The following is a 21,650-nucleotide window of genomic DNA, read 5'->3' as shown; positions in this document are numbered from 1 at the left end:
GATTTGTTGCTCCATGAGCGACGTGATTCTAGTATATCTTTGCATTACTGACTCATTCTCTGCCTGTCCCTGCTCGTCCTGGGGAGAGGGATCAGGCGCAGCGGAAGCCCGTTGAGGCGCACACGAATCACTCGTTTCGTTTGTAGCCATGATTGAACGAGTGATGAAAAAAGGTGGGAGCCCGTCTCTTGCCCCGGACCGGCTCCTCTGGCATTGGGGGGGCGGGGGGGGGGGGACTTCTGCAGCTCGCCCACCGACCTCGCCCCTAGGTCAAGGGCATTTCCGAGCTGCCAGGTTCAGCGCACCGTCGCCTGTGCACTGGTCCTCCTCGGTGTCCCCGTCATCGACGATTTCACGCGACGCTCCTCGGCAACTGCACCCCGCACTCCGGAGAGGCGGATGCACCTCTCGCCCTTCGCCGCCTACTTGCCCGAGTTTCCACCTCTTGACCAAGGACCCACTCCTACTCAGGTGGCGGGCCGGTCCCCCGGACGTTCGGCGGTCTGAACCCATCTAACCTGGCCCAGGCGATGTCACCACCTCCTAGGTTTGGCAGAACACGCCCTGGTTACCCAGGGGCGCGGCGAAGCGCCCTTGCCGACTCGCGCCGCGATCCCACGCCGACAAACGAGATCGCCGGCTTGCAGAGCACGTGCTGGTCTGTACCCTGCGAACAGAAGGGACTGATGTTCGGTCCCTGCACACAGCTCCCCCTGTGACACGCACCCTTCGCTTTCGCATCGGGTTGGGTCGCAGCTCTCCCTTTTGACGCAAGGCGAAATGCCGAGCTTAACATCTGGCACCACGGGAAGGCGGAAAGAGCCACTTGCGAAGGAGAGGCTATGAGAGACGCTTCACTTCCCCGAGTGAGGACTGCCGCGGCACGCCCGACTGGAAGCGATACGCCCCAGTGCGAGCTTTCGTGCCTTACGGCGCGCCGGCAACGGGCGGGCCCGCGCCGAAACGCGCCGTCAAGCGACCGACCTCACGCCCAGAGTGCCCCAGTGAGCTAAAACACCAAGAAGAATCGCTTCTCGGCTTTTGGCAAGATCAACGTGTAGCTTTGTATGAGATAGCAAACTAATAGATAAATCTGTGCGCCACCTACACATACGACCAAAATAAGGTCTAACAAATAAATATGCTTCAGTAATAATTAATAAAGTAGTTACTATGTTTATAGAACTTATTTTGTTATGTTTGTAAAATATTTAAAGTTTTGTATTTTTGTTTTGAATCTTTCATGTTTGGAGAGAGCATCGCAACTCGCGGAAACAGCATCTTCACTGCCGGAACCAGAAAGAAAATTGCTGGCCACTGGAAGTCGCGGGCCAACGGCCAGAGAGCAGCAGAAGATGCTGTGACCGGGTTGTTGCGTCGAACCTCCAACATTCAAATAAATAAAAATTTGAAATTTTCCACTGTAATGACGTCACAGAATGTTTAGTTCATGTTGTATTTTGTTCAGTTCTGTTTTGTCGAGTCTGATGTTCACATCTGAATGTAGCATATACGAAGACAATAAAACAGTGTATGCTCTAAAGCTTAAATACGTGTTCGAGAATTATTTATGAAGAATTATATTGAGGAAGAATTATTACAGAATTTTTACAAGATATTAATTTTCAGAAGAGTATGATATCGATTTTTTGAATCTTCTACATCTACATCTACAACCTTACTCCGCAAGCCACCTGACGGTGTGTGGCGGAGGGTACTTTAAGTACCTCTATTTTTTCTCCCTTCTATTTCAGTCTCGTATTGTTCGTGGAAAGAAGGATTGTCGGTATGCTTCTGTGTGGGCTCTAATCTCTCTGATATTATCCTCATGGTCTCTTCGCGAGATATACGTAGGAGGGAGCAATATACTACTTGACTCTTTGGTGAAGGTATGTTCTCGTAACTCTAACAAAAGCCCGGACCGAGCTACTGAGCGTCTCTCCTGCAGAGTCTTCCACTGGAGTTTATCTGTCATCTCCGTAACGCTTTCGCGATTACTAAATGATCCTGTAACGAAGCGCGCTGCTCTCCGTTGGATCTTCTCTATCTCTTCTATCAACCCTATCTGGTACGGATCCCACACTGCTGAGCAGTATTCAAGCACTGGGTGAACAAGCGTACTGTAACCTACTTCCTTTGTTTTCGGATTGAATTTCCTTAGGATTGTTCCAATAAATCTCAGTCTGGCATCTGCTTTACGGACGATCAACTTTATATGATCATTCCATTTTAAATCACTCCTAATGCGTACTCCCAGAGAATTTATGGAATTAACTGCTTCCAGTTACTGACCTGCTATTTTGTAGCTAAATGATAAGGGATCTATCTTTCTATGTATTCGCAGCACATTACACTTCTCTGCATTGAGATTCAATTGCCATTCCCTGCACCATGCGTCAATTCGCTGCAGATCCTTCTGCATTTCAGTACAATTTTCCATTGTTACAACCTCTCGATAGACCACAGCATCATCTGCAAAAAGCCTCAGTGAACTTCCGATGTCATCCACAAGGTCACTTATATAGATTGTGAATAGCAACGGTCTTATGACACTCCCCTGCGGCACACCTGAAATCACTCGTACTTCGGAAGACTTCTCTCCATTGAGAATGATATGCTGCGTTCTGTTATCTAGGAACTCTACAATCCAATCACACAATTGGTCTGATAGTCCATATGCTCTTACTTTGTTCATTAAACGACTGTGGGGAACTGTATCGAACGCCTTGTGGAAGTCAAGAAACACGGCATCTACCTGTGAACCCGTATCTATGGCCCTCTGAGTCTCGTGGACGAATAGCGCGACCTGGGTTTCACAGGACCGTCTTTTTTCGAAACCCATGCTGATTCCTACAGAGTAGATTTCTAGTCTCCAGAAAAGTCATTATACTCGAACATAATACGTGTTCCAAAATTCTACAACTGATAGACGTTTGAGATGTTGAAAGGTGGCTACACTGAGCCACAGCGCCAGAGATCGCGCCAGAGAGTTTTGTTCGGCCGCCTCCACTGGCAGTGATTATTGAGAAGTAGCGGAGTGCAGTGCTTGTTGAGAACTCGTAGTAATCAGTGCTTGCTGAGATGTGGTAGTGAAAAGTTGTTGTCGAGATGTCGTAGTAGTGAGTGCTTGTTCCATGTTTTATGTAGTTATTTGATGGGCTAGATAGCAGATGTTGTTCTAATGGAGATGTTGTAATGATCAGAGTGCTTTTCGTCAGTATATATGAAGGTAACAAAACTCGTTTTTTTTCTCATTATTTCAATATCTTGAATAATGCGTCATTACAGGTTCAGTCAACAAAGCATCTGGCTTGTGTTCTTGTATTAGAGTGTAATTCTGGTTTTCTTGCGCAATTATAGTATTTCTATTTTTTAATTACTTCAGTATAAATGATATTTAAAATTTCTTGTCTTATTGAAGAAGAACCGTGCCAGATGCGTACGTTGAATCACACTTCCACACACAGAACAGTTATACTTGTGCTTTGTTGGGTTCGTAGGTTTTATAGTTGCTGGGGACTTAATTAATTGATTGTATTAACGGAAATTTTCATTTCATTCTTTGTTGTTGTTCTATGCAGTCAGATTGCGTACTAAAACTAGTCAGGGCCAACCGTTTACGATACTACGTAATCGGACATACAGCTATTAAATCAAAAAATTAAAAAGTATTTGCATAATAAATTATTAAGCCCCCATGCAATGTAGGTCTATAGTTAGGCACATCTGTTCGACGTCCCTTCTTGAAAACGGGGATGACATGTACCCTTTTCCAATCCTTTGGAACGGTACGCTCTTCTAGACAACTACGGTACACCGCTGCAAGAAGGGGGGGGGGGGCAAGTTCCTTCGCGTACTCTGTTGTAAAATCGAACTGGTATCCCATCAGGTCTAGCAGTCTTTCCTCTTTTGAGCGATTTTAATTGTTTCTCTATCCCTCTGTCGTCTATTTCGATATCTACCATTTTGTCATCTGTACGATAATCTAGAGAAAGAACTACAGTGCAGTCTTCCTCTGTGAAACAGCTTTGAAAAAGACATTTAGTATTTAGGCCTTTAGTCTCTCATCCTCTGTTTCTTTACCATTTTGGTCACAGTGTGTCTGAACATTTTGTTTTGATCCACCTACCGCTTTCACATAAGACCAAAATTTCTTAGGATTTTCTGCCAAGTCAGTACATAGAATTTTACTTTCGAATTCATTGAACGCCTCTCGCATAGCCCTCCTCACACTACATTTCGCTTCGCGTAATTTTTGTTTGTCTGCAAGGCTTTGGCTATGTTTATGTTTGCTGTGAAGTTCCCTTTGCTTCCGCAGTAGTTTCCTAACTCGGTTGTTGTACCACGGTGGCTCTTTTCCATCTCTTACGATCTTGCTTGGCACATACTCACCTAACGCATATTGTACGATGGTTTTGAACTTTGTCCACTGATGCTCAACACTAACTGTACTTGAGACAAAACTTTTTGTTGAGCCACCAGGTACTCTGAAATCTGCTTTTTGTCACTTTTGCTAAACAGAAAAATCTTCCTACCTTTTTTTAATATTTCTATTTACGGCTGTAATCATCGATGCAGTAACCGCTTTATGATCGCTGATTCCTTGTTCTGCGTTAACCGTTTCAAATAGTTCGGGTCTGTTTGTCACCAGAAGGTCTAATATGTTATCGCCACGAGTCGATTCTCTGTTTAACTGCGCAAGGTAGCTTTCAGATAAGGCACTTAAAAAATTTCACTGGATCTTAAAGGTTTTACAGTCTGATTTTAATATGGGGAGAAATTAGATAACTTGCAAGAATATAATTTCCTAGAAGAAACAAACGACATCTAAATTTCAAAAGTTGGCGCAAACCAGTTGGACTGAGTGAATTAATTTTGCACAAACGACTCAACTGAAGGTTTTTAATTACAGTTTAGTTCAAGAATCTTTTATAGAGAACTTTAAAAGAATTTAAATAATTTTTTTTGAAGTGATTTGTAAACGACGTAGGTGAGGAAGTCTGCACATGGTCATATTCAAACAAAAATAATTGATTCTAGAATGAAATTTTCACTCTACAGCGGAGTGTGCGCTGATATGAAACTTCCTGGCAGATTAAAACTGTGTACCGGACCGAGACTCGAAATCGGGACCCTTGCCTTTCGCGGGCAAGTGCTCTAACAACTGAGCTACCCAAGCCCCGTCCTCACAGCTTTACTTCTGCCAGTACCTCGCCTCCTACCTTCCAAACTTCACAGAAGCTCTCCTGCGAACCTTGCAGAACTAGCACTCCTGAAAGAACGGATATTGCGGAGACATGGCTTAGCCACAGCCTGGGGAATGTTTCTAGAATGAAAATTTCACTCTGCAAGGTTCGCAGGAGAGCTTCTGTAAAGTTTGGAAGGTAGGAGGCGAGGTACCGGCAGAAGTAAAGCTGTGAGGACGGAGCGTGAGTCGTGCTTGGGTAGCTCAGTTGGTAGAGCACTTGCCCGCGAAAGGCAAAGGTCCCGAGTTCGAGTCGCGGTCCGGCACCAGTTTTAATCTGCCAGGAAGTTTTTTTTAAAAATCGTTGAGTAATACGCGTCGTTACACTACACTGGTGTGCGTCATACCTTGACGTTGCAGGCGAGGATGACGGCGGTGGGCAGCAGCAGGGCGAGCACGGCGTAGGCGGCGGAGTACCAGAGGGCGGCGCCGCCGTCGGGCGCGCAGCCGGCCTGCGCGGCGCTGTAGCGGTAGGCGGGCGCCGCCAGGAAGAGCGGCGGCAGCGCCAGCGCCAGCGACGCCGCCCACGCAGCCGCCAGCCCGGCCGCGACGCGCCGCGCGCTCACCAGCGCGCCGTAGTGCAGCGGCGCCGCGATCGCGCAGTACCGGTCGCAGTGCAGCCCGCACACCGTCCACAGCGCCACCTGCCGGCAGCCGCGGGTACCAGCGCAGCTCGTCTGCCGAGGCGCGACACGGGCAGAGCAAAGCGAGTGCTTCCAACAAGAGGCCCTCCCCATCGCACCCTCCCCCTCAGATTTAGTTATAAGTTGGCACAGCGGATAGGCCTCGAAAAACTGAACACAGATCGATCGAGAAAACAGGAAGAAGTTGTGTGGAACTATGAAAAAAATAAGCAAAATATACAAACTGAGTAGTCCATGAGCACGATAGGCAACAGCAATGATAGTCAATCTTAGGAGCGCCGTGGTACCGTGGTTAGCGTGAGCCGCTGGGGAACGAGAGGTCCCTGGTTCAAGTCTTCCCTCGAGTGAAAAGTTTACTTTTGTAAGGTGTCAGGCAAATCCAACACCTTCCATGAAAACCCCGACATGATAAGAAAATCCAGCAGTATGTCACATAGCTCCAAATAAATCGTGACATTAAATTAACCATAGTAATACGATCAACGAGTGAGCAAATGGAATACCACAGACTAACACAAGAATACCTAAATGCATGTCATACCTTCCCACCGTGAAACAGACGCAGTTCCGAGGAAAGAAACGAGAACAGAAGCCGAGAGCAGAACCGTGTTAAGCTAGAAGGCCCTACGATAAGGGACGGACACCCACGTCGCCAGCTGACCGCCAGAACCACCCCCCAGCACATGTTAAAAGATAGAGCCCTCCAGAACAACAGTATAGATCTTACGATAACACTAAAAGGGCCACACCAGCTGCAACTTTTAGCGTGAGACTTTTTCGCGTCTCTGCTACGTTGCAAACGTTAAAAACATTGCCCCACAACGAAAAGTATAACGTTTCTCATTGGACAGACAGAATTTTGTAGGCACAGCTTAAGGTTAACATTGAGACCCTGACTGGTCAGATGAAAACACAGCCAGATAGTTTTTTTTAAACCAACTTCGGCAAATTGTAGTAAGGAGAAGTTAGGAGAGAGTTGCTTCCGAGACGGCGAGCTGTATGGAGCTGCGCCGCCCGCCACCCCCCAACGCTGCCTAACCAACGACAAGGTAATGAACGCACGCAATGGCGCATAACAGCGCATAAAGCTTCGCTCAGAACTGCAGAAGACTCATCTGTTACACCCCCTTTTTGCGTAATACTAGTGTCGATCGTCAATTAAAGCTCATGGTATTCACATTTGCTACATAAGTTAAAATCTGTGGTGGTGGTGGTGGTGGTGGTGGTGGGTAGTGTTTAACGTCCCGTCGACAACGAGGACATTAGAGACGGAGTGCAAGCTCGGGTTAGGGAAGGATTGGGAAGGAAATCGGCCGTGCCCTTTCAAAGGAACCATCCCAGCATTTGTCTGAAACGATTTAGGGAAATCACGGAAAACCTAAATCAGGATGGCCGGAGATGGGATTGAACCGTCGTCCTCCCGAATGCGAGTCTAGTTTAAAATCTTAAACGCGATGATTTTTCTGCTATATAATTATTGAGAAGCCACATCAGCCATTGTAATTTACAACAAATTAAATAAGTAATTAAAGATAACTGAGGGTCACTGTAGACCATTTTGATAGTTTCCTCTTTTATGAAACTTAACATAAATCTAGATTATAGATATGATATTGCATAGGTCATCCTTCGATCCATTATAGAACTTGGAAACCCATTCAGGGAATATTCGTTAACATTTTTGTTGAACGCAGTTGGTTTTTATTATCCTGTATTAAAATATTTCTTTTTATCAATAGTGCAATTTATAAACAATGTTTTGTGAGTAGAATAAAATTTCCATGGTAAACTTAACTGCTTTTTCGACGTTATTTTACCAGCTATCTAAAAATAGGAAAGCCTTGAACCCCTTCCACTAAATTTAGTTAGTATTAAGATTCTTTTACAGGGAGTGCAGTGGAGCTGACGCTGAAATCATTAAGTATTTGATTATATCATCCCTAGCCTCACTGAACTCTTCTGAACTCTACGTGTCATGTGTGGTCTGGCGTCTCCTTACCAGCAACGGGTCCCAGGTTCAAACCAGTCAATTCCCTAAAAAACACGCTCAGAGCGTCGTTGCGCGAAAGTGGTAGGGAGACACGACTTAGAACAAACAGACACCACGCAGAATGTTAGACTTTCTTTATTTTCGCAAAGTTATGATCTGTCCGTTCGTTCATTGACGTCTCTGTTCACTGTAAGAAGTTTAGTGCCTGTGTTTTGCGACCGCACCGCAAACCGAGCGATTAGTAGACGAAAGGACGTGCCTCTCCAATGGGAACCGAAAACATTTGTTCGCAAGGTCATAGGTCAGCCGATTATTCCACAGCAAAACACGTCTGATATATTTTATACGACACTGGTGACGGCATGTGCGTCACATGACTGGAATGTGTTGTCGACCCACCTAACTTGTACACTTGGCGAATGGGTAAAAAGATTCTTCTACTTTGCCAGATTTAGGTTTTCTAGTGGATGTGATAATCACTCCCAAAAAAGTGAATGAAAACATAAGTGTTTGTTACATAAACTGCAACAGTTTCACAGTCGCACAATTTTCCCTGTGCTCTGTCAAAACATATTTTTTTAACGTTTTCAAATTTTTCCGTGTGTAGACCGTCAAATCCTGCATATTTCCAAGCAAATCTGAACATGTCCTGGAATTTTGGAGAGCGAAGTTGATTATGTGTGAGTGCCTGAACTTTGATAATTGACACACGATCACGTCTGAATATAAAAAATTAAACTTTTCACTCGAGGTAAGACTTGAATCAAGGACCTCTCGTTCCGCAGCCGCTCACGCTAACCACGGGACCACGGCGCTCCTGGGCTCCCGTTATCCTTGATGTTGCCTATCTTGTGCATGGGCTACTCAGTTTGTATATTTTGCTTTTTTTTTTTTTCGTTGTTCCACACAACTTCTTCCTGTTTTCTCGATTGATCTGAGTGGGGTGCAATGGGGTGGTTCCCTTGTAAGCGTACCGGGCAGTAAATTTCTCATCACCAGGATAAGTCACGTTTATACTGCTATGACACAGATCACTAAGGGGAAAGAAATTAGGAGAAAAGGCAAAATCAAGACTGCCAGAGACAGAGGCACCAGTAGGAAGCGAGCCAGTATGTCACGAGTGAGTCAGGGCCTCAACACATTACGACACCGCACGCCGAGTGAGAATAGGCATTCAGCTGAAAGAAGGCTGTGACAGAAAACCAAAGGAAGCGAGAGAAGCACGTTCGTTAGCTCGCAGGACCTGTTATAAGAAGCTCTATCTCTTACAAAACAGGATGCCGTGAGGAACTGACAGAGCAGTTAACCCTTGTAACAACAGCAGAAGCATAGCATACTTTCGATACATGTGGAGAATAACTGTCTTTATATTGTGATGGTGTGGTGTGCGTACTGTAAGACCTTCAGTACACACACAATCAGATTATTTGACTTGTCGCTCTAACGAAGTAGGTGAGTGTCGTCAATATGTCTCGTGGTCTTATCATGGTGTGTTTATCTTCTGCCATTAGGTCAGACGACAGAAATGCCACTTGCACGCTTAGAGTAGCAGATTGACGGTGACCAACTTTAAACAGAACTTGATTAATAATGCACCCACATTTATTAAAATAATAACAAGCATAAAAATTACTTAACTTGGCTCTGGATGCTATTTCCAATTGACAGTCTGAAGTTCCTTTGGTACTGGTACGTTAATCTTATTCTCACATATATCTCGGATACTTGACAAAAGTGTCTATACATTTATCTTCATGGCTACGTACAGGAATATGGTAATATTATTAGGCGCAGACTGAAACTTGACTATAGACTGGTACAGACAAATGTAGAACTCATACAGACTTGTACCAACTAATGCAGACTGACTAATTGGAGGTCTGTCACTTGTTATAATACCTCGCGCGTTCATGTATCACTGCGCGAGTGTGATCCGCAAGGAGAAAATGTTCTACATTAGCAGCAATCTCATTGGCTGCGTTACCTATTAATACGTGGATCGGCGGAAGCAGAATTTGGTCCGTCTCTATGGCAGCGCCATCTCGTAGTGCGGAGGCGGACGAGCGCTGCGCCTGCGCTGTTGTGCTTAGTTGCGCTCTAGTGGGAAAGTTGTGTACGCGCTGCCTACGCGGAACTATGTACAGAACAGATCGTAATCATGTATGAGGAAAATCACAGTTGTATCTCTGTTTAACCAAACAATGATAAAATAAATCTGTATTATATGAGCTGAATTAGTGTTAAATGAAACAATAATAAAACAAACTTTCATTGCATCATTCTATTATTGGATACAAGTGTTACCACAACCTAGTAACTTGTTCAGAGCACTAAACAGTGGAGTTGTATCAGATCCCTGCTAACATCTATTCACTCCCTAATTATCTCACAGACAACTGGTATTGTGGGATTGTGCTGCTAGCTCGGAATCTGGAGCATTTTCTTGCACATATCATAAATTTTTTTGTCACCTAGCATGCCGTTTATTTTGTATTACTGCTACTCAGTTGGACACACGGCAACACAACTCATCACAGTATTAACTAAAGCAATAATGAAGGAATGGGTAAGGAATCACAACTCTAAAACAACAGTGAAATGGTACAAGCCAATGTTATTAGTGGTTTCCAGGAGGTACTGGCAGAGGTGAAGCTGTGAGGACGGGGCGTGAGTTGTGCTTGGGTAGCTCAGTTGGTAGAGCACTCGCCCGCGAAAGGCAAAGGTCCTGATTTCGAGTCTCAGTCCGGCACACAGTTTTAATATGCCAGGAAGTTTTTATTAGTGGTTAGCACACTTTACACATAGGTGAGGATTAACAGCTTGAAGACAGCAGAATAAGGTGGACACTTGCGGTAATTACAAACCACGTCATAGTCTCACACTACCTCCCTTTATATACTCCAGCGTTCAAGTTTTCATGATGTGTTGGGATCGATGGCATTCACAGTGATAGCACTTGATTCCATGGTTATGATACTGTTGTGAATCTATATCCCAGGTGCTACAGCACGGGCTTTGAACTAACTGAAAATGTACTCAAGATGATGGTCATCTGATCAACTTCCTGCTGCTCGCCAACTATCATCTACTGATGTAAAACTTACTGTCTTCTGACAACACCATATCTCAGGGTGCTGCCGGCACAGAACTTCAACGTGGAAGCCAGCAACAGGGCCCCTTGGGGTTTGCATTCCTCCTCAACATCAAGGCGCCTCTGAGGTGCTGAAACCTACCAAGCCAGTAGGCAGTAGATCAACCGACTACACACTACGGACACCAGGTACACTGCTGATGGGTCATGCACGGTCATCATAGAATTTGTAGTGGGACCAAGGATATTCAAGCAGCCAGCATGAAACAACTTCACATTGGACAACAACCATTCCTGCTCGGCGGCATTCTATCGTGGCCCGAGGTTTGCTAACATCTTGCCTGCGTATGCAGATTTGAGCTCTCGACAGACATCATCTAGGATCCAACACGCACCTGAATGAGACAGGTGCGGAAGGACGATGAATTGTAAACAGTGTGCATAAATGATTGAATTCTAATAATGCTTTACTAGCGTGGAAGACGCTTCACCGGTTCGCAACAGCTAATCTGACTTCGTGCAGAGGTATATACATATATGGATATGGTGTCTGCTCAGTCGGACATGTCCGAACGAACAGACACCATTGTTGACCTGCAGCCGTCTAGAACGAAATTAAAATTATATATTAATACTTTCAGCTGCTGACGGGCGTTGATATACACTACTGGCCATTAAAATTGCTACACCACGAAGATGACGTGCTACAGACGCGAAATTTAACCGACAAGAAGAAGATGCTGTGATATGCAAATGATTAGTTTTTCAGAGCATTCACACAAAGTTGGCACCGGTGGTGACACCTACAACGTGCTGACATGAGGAAAGTTTCCAACCGATTACTCATACACAAACAGCAGTTGGCCGACGTTGCCTGGTGAAACGTTGTTGTGATACCTCGTGTAAGGAGGAGAAATGCGTGCCATCACGTTTCCGGCTTTGATAAAGGTCGGATTGTAGCCTATCGCGATTGCGATTTATCGTATCGCGACATTGCTGCTCGCGTTGGTCGAGATCCAATGACTGTTGGCAGTATGTGGAATCGGTGGGTTCAGGAGGGTAATACGGAACGCCGTGCTGGATCCCAACGGCCTCGCATCACTAGCAGTCGAGATGACATGCACCTTATCCGCATGGCTGTAAATGGATCGTGTAGCCACGTCTCGATCCCGGAGTCAACATATGGGGTCGTTTGCAAGACAACAGCCATCTATACGAACAATTCGACGACGTTTGCGGCAGCATGGACTATCATCTCGGAGACCATGGCTGCGGTTACCCTTGACGCTGCATCACAGACAGATGGGCCTGCAATGGTGTACTCAATGAAAAACCTGGGTGCACGAATGGCAAAACGTCATTTTTTCGGATGAATCCAGATTCTGTTTACAGCATTATGATGGTCGCATGCATGTTTCGCGACATCGCGGTGAACGCACATTGGAAGCGTGTATTTGTCATCGCCATACTGGCGTATCACCCGGCGTGATGGTATGGGATGCCATTGGTTACACGTCTCGGTCACCTCTTGTTCGCATTGACGGCACTTTGAACAGTGGACGTTACATTTCAGATGTGTTACGACCCGTGGCTCTACCCTTCATTCGCTCCCTGCGAAACCTTAAATTTCAGTAGGATAATGCACGACCGCATGTTGCAGATCCTGTACGGGCATAACTGGATACAGAAAATGTTCGACTGCTGCCCTGGCCAGCACAGTCTCCAGATCTCTCAGCAATTGAAAACGTCTGGTCAATAGTGGCCGAGCAACTGGCTCGTCACAATACGCCAGTCACTACTCTTGATGAACTGTGATATGGCGTTGAAGTTGCATGGACAGCTGTACCTGTACACACCATCCAAGCTCTGTTTGACTCAATGCACAGGCGTATCAAGGCCGTTATTACGGCCAGAGGTGGTTGTTCTGGGTACTGATTTCTCAGGATCTATGCACCCAAATTGCGTGAAAATGTAATCACATGTCAGATCTAGTATAATATATTTGTCCAATGAATACCCGTTTATCATCTGCATTTCTTCTTGGTGTGGAAATTTTAATGGCCAGTAGTGTATATCAACGGGGACAGGTGAAAATGTCTGCCCCGACCGGGACTCGAACACGGAATCTCCTGCTTACATGGCAGACGCTCTATGCATGTGAGCCACCGAGGGCTGAGAGGATAGTACGACTGCAGGGACTATCTCGCGCATGCTTCCTCCCGCGAGACCCACATTCTCTCCTTATATGTGCTCACACTACATTCGTAGTGTCCAACCCGAACACACTCATCACTCGTGGAAGACATTCTTACGAAGTCCCGTAAGAGTTCGGGGAATATGTGTGCATCCGCACAGAAGGAGGTCACGCTCGGTATTGCCAGAACTATATTCTTATATGGATATGTCCGAAAGAACAGACACCATATCCGTATAAGTATACAGTTCTGCTTTGCTACTTTGGCCAGTTACTGTTCAGATACTTTAGGAAGCTGCTTAACAGAAGGCACAATATGGCTAGCGGAGTATAAACGTCCTCATTGCCATATGGCTGCAATTCACTAAATTTATTTACCTCACTCGTTTGTATTTACTATAATTGCAATGACAGATGTATATTTTTCCTTTTAATCCACATTTAAGTACTATCACACAACATTTTGTGTGAATAATAAGTTCTTTCCACCCGGATGATCTGTGATGTCTGTTGAAACCACTTCGGAAAGTATTACAAATCCGCAAACTCGTGAAAGAACATACTAAGTGTTGAATCAGTTCATAGTGATGAGTTGGCAAAATCTACAGTAGAAAACTTTAAGTTCGCTATCACACTACGAAATTTTGCAGCCCCTAAAACTGTCGCTCGAGAAACATTAAACACATTTAGAAGCGATTGATAGGTTGCACGTCTACAATTTTTTCACTAAGAGATGTTTTACCTCGTTGACTGCATAAAACAGATTGCTGGAGACCAATACGGTCGCGGGCCTCACAAAACCGGCAATTTGTAGCTGCAAGCCACAAGAAATACATTACTAAAACCGTACATCTAAATATACAACACAAACCGTGCATACGCTTTGATGCCTCTTAACATTTCGCAAAAAACGCCAGTTTCATTATTATTCACAGGTAAATTTTGTATGTTATCGCTCGCCTGCCAAGCGCAGAGTTTTCAATGAACATGTGCTGTATTAAAACTTATCGCTACCACATGTGTTACATGTCGGTCTGTACTAGAATTACACCAGAGTTTACGTGGTGTCGGCTTTTTCGCTTCACTTACTTCAGACAAAATTAGCATTACTATTAATTAATTGTTTGAATATAAGAAGAAAATACAACTGTATGCTATAAGCTATAAGTACTGTTTTTCAAATTTGTCTTTATCTAAATCAGTTTTCTTGTAATCGTTGTAGCCAGTATCCGTCTCATTACTCAAAATGTGTTTATTTTACAAGATGATGGTTTTGGTTTTCGATATTACTGGCCAAGTGCTCCCAGTTTTGATCGCTGGAAGAGTTTAGAAATTATAAACTCTTGAAAAACAAAAATCTACGTTCTTGTTCGACTCTAGTTGATGTACTCTTCCCTGTAGCCGACTTACTGTTCAAACTACAAAGCCGGCCTTTAGACCTGTTTCCTCGTCCCGTTTTTCTCTTTCAAATGGAGCAACTGCCCGACTGCTTGTTGGGTGTTGTTAATAGCAATGCTTTTATTTGTACTATAGCTGTGAAATAAAAACAAACCTGATCAATCGTCACGCCATGGATCGCCTTTAAGAGGCCACTTGAAGGGGAATTTCAGAATTCGACACGCAATAACTATTGACTTTACCTGCGGTTCACGTGGCAGCTGCGATTTGCTTCGTGGCTCGGTACATTCCACCAGTTGCAGTGTCTCAGTCGTCACTGGCACAAAGTTGAATGCTGAAAATACGCCACCTCCACGCAGACTGTGCCACACCTATAGACCTATATCTCTAACGTCGATCAATTGTAGAATTTGGAACACGTATTATGTTCGAGTATAATGACTTTTCTGGAGACTAGAAATCTGCTCTGTAGGAATCAGCATGGGTTTCGAAAAAGACGGTCGTGTGAAACCCAGCTCGCGCTATTCGTCCACGAGACTCAGAGGGTCATAGACATGGGTTCACAGGTACATGCCGTGTTTCTTGACTTCTACAAGGCGTTCTATACAGTTCCCCACAGTCGTTTAATGAACAAAGTAAGAGCATATGGACTATCAGACCAATTGTGAGATTGGATTGAAGAGTTCCTAGATAACAGAACGTAGCATGTCATTCTCAATGGAGAGAAGTCTTCCGAAGTAAGAGTGATTTCAGGTGTGCTGCAGGGGAGTGTGGTAGCACCGTTGCTATTCACAATATACATAAATGACCTTGTGGATGACATCGGAAGTTCACTGAGGCTTTTTGCTGGTGTTGCTGGGGTATATCGAGAGGTTGTAACAATGGAAAATTGTACTGAAATGCAGCAGGATCTGCAGCGAATTGACGCATGGTGCAGGGAATGGCAATTGAATCTCAATGCAGACAAGTGTAATGTGCTGCGAATACATAGAAAGAAAGATCCCATATCATTTAGCTACAATATAGCAGGTCAGCAACTGGAAGCAGTTAATTCCATAAATTATCTGGGAGTACACATTAGGAGTGATTTAAAATGGAATGAACATATAAAGTTGATCGTCGGTAAAGCAGATGCCAGACTGAGATTCATTGGAAGAATCGTAAGGAAATTCAATCCGAAAACAAAGGAAGTAGGTTACACTACGCTTGTTCGCCCACTGCTTGAATACTGCTCAGCAGTGTGGGATCCGTACCAGACAGGGTTGATAGAAGAGATAGAGAAGGTCCAACGGAGAGCAGCGCGCTTAGTTACAGGATCATTTAGAAATCGCGAAGGCGTTACGGAGATGATAGATAAACTCCAGTGGAAGTATATTGCTCCCTCCTACGTATGTCTCGCGAAGTCACCATGAGGATAAAATCAGAGAGATTAGAGCCCATACAGAGGCATACCGACAATCCTTCTTTCCACGAACAGTACGAGACTGGAATAGAAGGGAGAACGGATAGAGGTACTTAAGGTACCCTGCGCCACACACCGTCAGGTGGCTTGCGGAGTATGGATGTAGATGTAGAATATTTTGTTTGTTTGTAGGTACTGCGCCGTGATTTAGAACACGGTTCAAGATCCGCCACTCACAGCAGGCAGCGCTTGAATTTGACCCTGCAGCGAGTGGGCATAGACGCCGTAGAAGCCTGCTGTAAATGCAGCCATTGTCGACGAGTTGAGTGACTAAGGAGGTGGGGGTTGGGCGGGGGGCGGGGTCCGAGGTCAGTATGACCGCGAAGAGGTGAACGCGCAGAGAGCTGGGGACAACAGCCGATGAAGACAATAGGCGCTGGCGGCTGAGCAGGAGTACAGCAAGAGGTAGCGAAGCCGACTCCGTGGAGAAGCGCCCGGCCGCTGTTGGTCTGGTGCTCGATATGCCCGAGCTATAAGTGCAAGAGGAGGGACCGCGCCCTGTGCTGTGCTTTTTGCACGTCAGACTCTGCTTTGCTGCTCAGACAATGAATTGCCTGCCTTTGTCACCTGGCAGTGTTATCTATGTTACCTACAGCCATGGAAAAAATATTCATATACAATAACTTTATGTATTCGAACTACCATGAACAGCTGACGGATTACCTCAAAACTCATAACATCCATGACAAATATCAGTCAGGCTTTCGAAAGCACCATAGTACAGCAACTGCATTAATCAAAGTAACTGATGACATTAAACATGCTATGGACAGACGTGAAGCTACCATCCTAACACTGCTTGACTTGAGCAAGGCTTTTGATACAGTTGACTTTGATATATTACAAATTAAAATGAAACAGGTAAATTTCTCAAACAGCGCAATACACTGGTTCGACAGCTACCTCAAAAACAGAAGTCAACAACTCTTTTGTGGGTCGGAAAAGTCATCATGGAAAAATGTGCGCTCTGGAGTTCCCCAAGGCTCCGTCCTTGGTCCATTACTCTTCTCACTGTACATTAATGATATTTCTTCAGTGATTCACTCCTGCAGCTACCATCTATATGCCGACGACATCCAACTGTACATAAGTGCAAGCCCCAAGAACATTGCTGACGCAGTAGCGAGTATGAACGCAGACCTTTGCTCTGTTTCTCGATGGGCACAGAACCTACGTCTGAAACTAAACCCCAAGAAATCCCAGGTCATACTTATATCTCATCCAAAGTTAATCAGCTGGTACTTTCGCGAAGCAATCCCTCAAATACTCCTCAATGGTACCCAAATACCATACCAAAAACAGTAAAAGACCTTGGAATAATCTTGGATGAACACCTAAACTGGGAAGAACAAACAGTCACAGCTTGCCAGAAATCGCTCTCCTCCCTACATGCAATTCAAAAATTTAGAGAAATACTTCCAACCCATGTTAAACAAAAATTAGTCCAAACACTAGTCTTGCCTAATCTTTACTACTGTGATGTAGTTCAACACGGCACAAATAGTGAAAATTCGAGATGCATCGAGCAAGTGATGAATGCTTGCGTTAGATACGTGTGCAATATACGGTTGTATGATCATATCAGTCCTTCATACTCCCAGCTAGGTTGGATACGCCCACATAAGGCACGCGATCTCCACACGATGTGCTTACTTCATCGATTTCTTAGCCACTGGTGCCCCCAATACTTATCTTCTCACATTAAACACCTATCATCATTCCACAACCGCAATACCAGATGGGATACGTCTAGCATCTTGGCTGTACCTTTACATAACACAAAATCTTTCTCCGTGTCATTCTCCATCTCAGCCATACGACTATGGAACGCGCTACCCTGTGATCTGCGTCTTATCCAGAACCACTCAACATTCAAGATGGAAATCAAAACATACATATTAGGGTCGGTATAGCCACCATTGTTGTGCCCTTCTCATCTCTTTCTTTCTCCTCTCCATCATAGCTTCGAATTTTACCATTCTATTTCTCTTCCTTTAACCTATCTACCTCTTCTATATCTCTTTCACCCCATTCTATCGTCTTATGTCTCTTCTCGATGAGAATAACTCACAAGCTGCAAGAACATAACGAGAAAATTCCCAACTAGCAATAGGGCTGACATTCATAAAAGAAAAATATGTTTACTTTCATATACATAGTTATTACTATTACTATTATTATTATTATTACTATTATTATTATTATTATTATTATTATTATTATTATTATTATTGATTGTTATAATTATTTCTTTGATTGTCATAATTATCATTATACTACTATTATAATCTCTATTTTTTTCTTTAACATTAATACTGTATAACACGTTATATGTCCTTAAAGTTCTGTAGAAACTGAAATTCGTCCAATCTGAGTATGCCTGGTTAGGTATAAGAGAGGGCCTGAAGGCCGTAATCTTGCCAGGTAAAATAAATGCATAAATAAATAAAGATCACAACCAGATATGCTACTTGGTAAATTAAGAATATGGGTTTCCCTCCTAATCTGTATATACGAAAGGGTTAACGAAAGACATTAGCAATTTTTTGTCCCTATTCTACCAATGCTCTTTCTCCCTTTGAATAGGTACACTTTTCAAAAGAAGTATGAGTGATAAGAAAAAATGAAACTTCCAGTGAATGTACACAACATACATGGCTGCATTTACAAGTAAAATTAACAAAATACTTCTTACGGACCTGAAGAAATTTTTTTTCACTAATAAAATTTAAGTTTTTAAAACACATTAATTACTATAAAACAGTTTCTGTTGGGTTGGTGGTTCTCAATTTACTTGTAGCAAATTATTACCATCCTGAATAGAAACTGGCCAAATTTCATATTACTAACCCAATTAGTTTAGAAAATAATGATATCTGAAAGTAAAATAAAAGTGATTTTCAGAAAAGTCAATTTAAAGTTTAATATTGCAGTTATAGTACAGTTAATGATGAGAATTAATCACAATTAATATTTTACTGCACCATACTGAGCATTATCTAAATGATATTGATCATCATTTCTTCTCTTAGTCCCTCTTCTTTTCTGTCTAGCTTCTTTAGTGTATTTTAAATTTGCAATTTATGCTCTGCAGATTCTCTCTTTATCTATTTGCACCAAGGGTACTGCAGTATTTCCACTACATTTTAAGCCCAATATCTCCAAAACCTCCCGTTTTCTTGTTACGCCATCACTGAAGCATAAAATAGCATAATGAATTCCAAATTTTAGGGTTGTAATCCGAGCAAATACAATTTTCGGTAACCGGGTCCAAATGACAGAATTCACACTTCAATTTAAATTTTGCGTTTCCCCATGAAGCCATTTCTTCAACAATGTCTCTTTAGAAAGATCTCTAAATATAGGTTTAACTTCAATCATTACTGCTGCAGGTGAAGAATGTTTGTGGTCGTACGTTGCACTTCTCCTGTACTTGCACCAATTACCAGTATCATTCAGGTAAAGAGGATTTTCATTTGTGGAAAGCTTATGGAAAAAGATACCCATACAGCTCTTTCCATGTTTCCTACATTCTGAATATTTCTTCTTACAATCGAGCTATAATAATTCTGTACTCTATCTATTTCAACATTTGTCAGACGACTTTTAGCACCTATCTTCTTACCATCTTCCAGTACTATTTTTGATTTATCTTTTAATAATCTTATCAACCTGTACCCCATTCCCTTCTGGACATGACTAATGCATTATAATTTAGAAATTGTGACATTAGCACAGTAGGGTTGTTCTGCACATATCCAGTCATAAGAAGTGCTGTCACTGTCCCGTAAATACTTTGTGTATCTGCCAACTTTGTTTTCCACTGAACGAGTAAAAATCCTGAGAACTCTTGCTTCTTCCGTCCCACCACTTGGAGCAGCTTAATTCATCTGACAGTTATGTTCATCCTCTTCCTCACTTTCACTGTCCTCACTTTCCTTGAGTGCTTCCATAACTGCTTCCTTCATTGAAATGTTACAAACTTCAGCAACAACAACGCTAATAGTTTTATTGTAAGTCATAAATTTCGCAGGTAGATTTGGAAAGTCAAGTAACGCACATAAGTCTGCCTGCCTCCATCCCATTACCATAATCTGAGGCCATAAACTAGAATCATGTTTTTCTGATAAAAATTATTATTTGCCATTTCTGATGTCATTGTTACAGCAACTGCACCACATTTTGTACAACTCAACGACACGTTTGACACGACCCTTTGCGAAGACACTGTTTCTCTCCCAAGGATACGCCACCACCACATATCTGCATCCAGCGTTTTTGGTAATGAAATCACAGAGCATGTTAATGTTCGCCACGGTATTTCCAAACAAGTGTCTCTCTCCACAAGATGACTGAGTGGAAACTGCGTGAAGACACTGCAGTTACTTTCTTGAGGTGCTGATCGTCTTTACGACTAACATTCTTGGTTCCTTTGATCCGTTAACCTCATTTATCTTTATGTATTTGTTTCCTATGAATTTTAATTTAGGCGAAGATTTCTTTATTCGCGATATTTCTATGAAAACGTGCGAAACTATAGAAAATATAAATCTGCACTTATTTCACTTGCAACAGACTTCACTTAGTTCAACCAATAGCACTCGAAAACGATAACAAACACGATAGGAACGATACTTATCGATAGTAGATACAGGGTAGGAAACTTTGACAAGATAAAACAACGGAAGCAGGAAACAACGTACAAGGAGTAAGAGAAACCTGTGCATTATCTCTGCATGGTGGAAAAAAGAATGCGTGGCACTTAAATGGCAGATCGCACAGGGCATCAGAAGAACCATCCTAACTAACGGAAAAATTGCTGTATTTACACGAAACAAAAGCTGCTTTGCGCAGTAAATAGCGCCATTTCAAATATGAAAAAAACTAAAAACCGATTTTTTGAGCTCGTTTGCCTCCTGTCTCCCATTAAATAAGTTAGGCTTCTGCTAAAAGTAAAATGAAAATTTCGTACCTGCTGGCTTCGTACAGCGAGGACAAAAGTATTCATTCACTACTAGAAATGTAAACATAGAAAGGACTAACGAACCACTTGTATCAAGGAACACCTTCAGAGGCAAGCTGCATATCCTGCATGTTGGTTCTGACATGCGGTGAATGCCGTGGACGGAAAATGGAAGGAAACAGTTGTACAGAAAAGACAAATAGTTATCTCCCAATTTGAAAACCATTTCGAGAAATAACTGACATTATTGGAAGAAGCCAGGAAAACGTGGAGGCCATAATATAGCAATTTAGAAAAAGAAATTCTCTCATTAATAGCGAAAGAAGGGGTCGACCACAGAAGTTAATGCAAAGTCTATGAAATATATTAATAAGGATGATCAAAGAAGATGCTAAATTGGCAGCTTCTGCATTGCCTGCACATGTTAACGATCAGTTCGGGAAGAGAATCACTCCAATAGCTGTTCAATTATTAGAAGGAGTGCAGATTATGGAGCTAGGCTACCTACAAGGAACCATACGTCAGTAAGAAGAACAAGAAATTTGCGACCTGAATGTGATCGAGATCATATAAACAAGAATACAGTTTCTGGGATAAGCTACTGTTGGCAAATGAAAGTAAATTTGACATATTTGTAAAGGGGGGTGAAAATATGTCATGGGG

The 21,650-nt window shown here is 43.2% G+C and overlaps 1 protein-coding gene across 1 annotated transcript in view; it reads right to left on the bottom strand.

Annotated features, from left to right (window-relative positions):
* LOC124778838 overlaps nucleotides 1-21,650 on the bottom strand; it is a 326,007-nt gene that overhangs the window by 106,839 nt on the left and 197,518 nt on the right. Inside the window, exon 5 of the mRNA XM_047253671.1 lies at nucleotides 5,593-5,889. Coding sequence (XP_047109627.1) covers nucleotides 5,593-5,889 — 297 coding nt within the window. The remainder of the gene's footprint in view (nucleotides 1-5,592; nucleotides 5,890-21,650) is intronic.

This window comes from Schistocerca piceifrons, chromosome 1 (genome assembly GCF_021461385.2).
Source record: "Schistocerca piceifrons isolate TAMUIC-IGC-003096 chromosome 1, iqSchPice1.1, whole genome shotgun sequence".
In the NCBI taxonomy this organism is placed as follows: domain Eukaryota; kingdom Metazoa; phylum Arthropoda; class Insecta; order Orthoptera; family Acrididae; genus Schistocerca; species Schistocerca piceifrons.
This window is presented reverse-complemented; position numbering and strand designations above follow the sequence as displayed.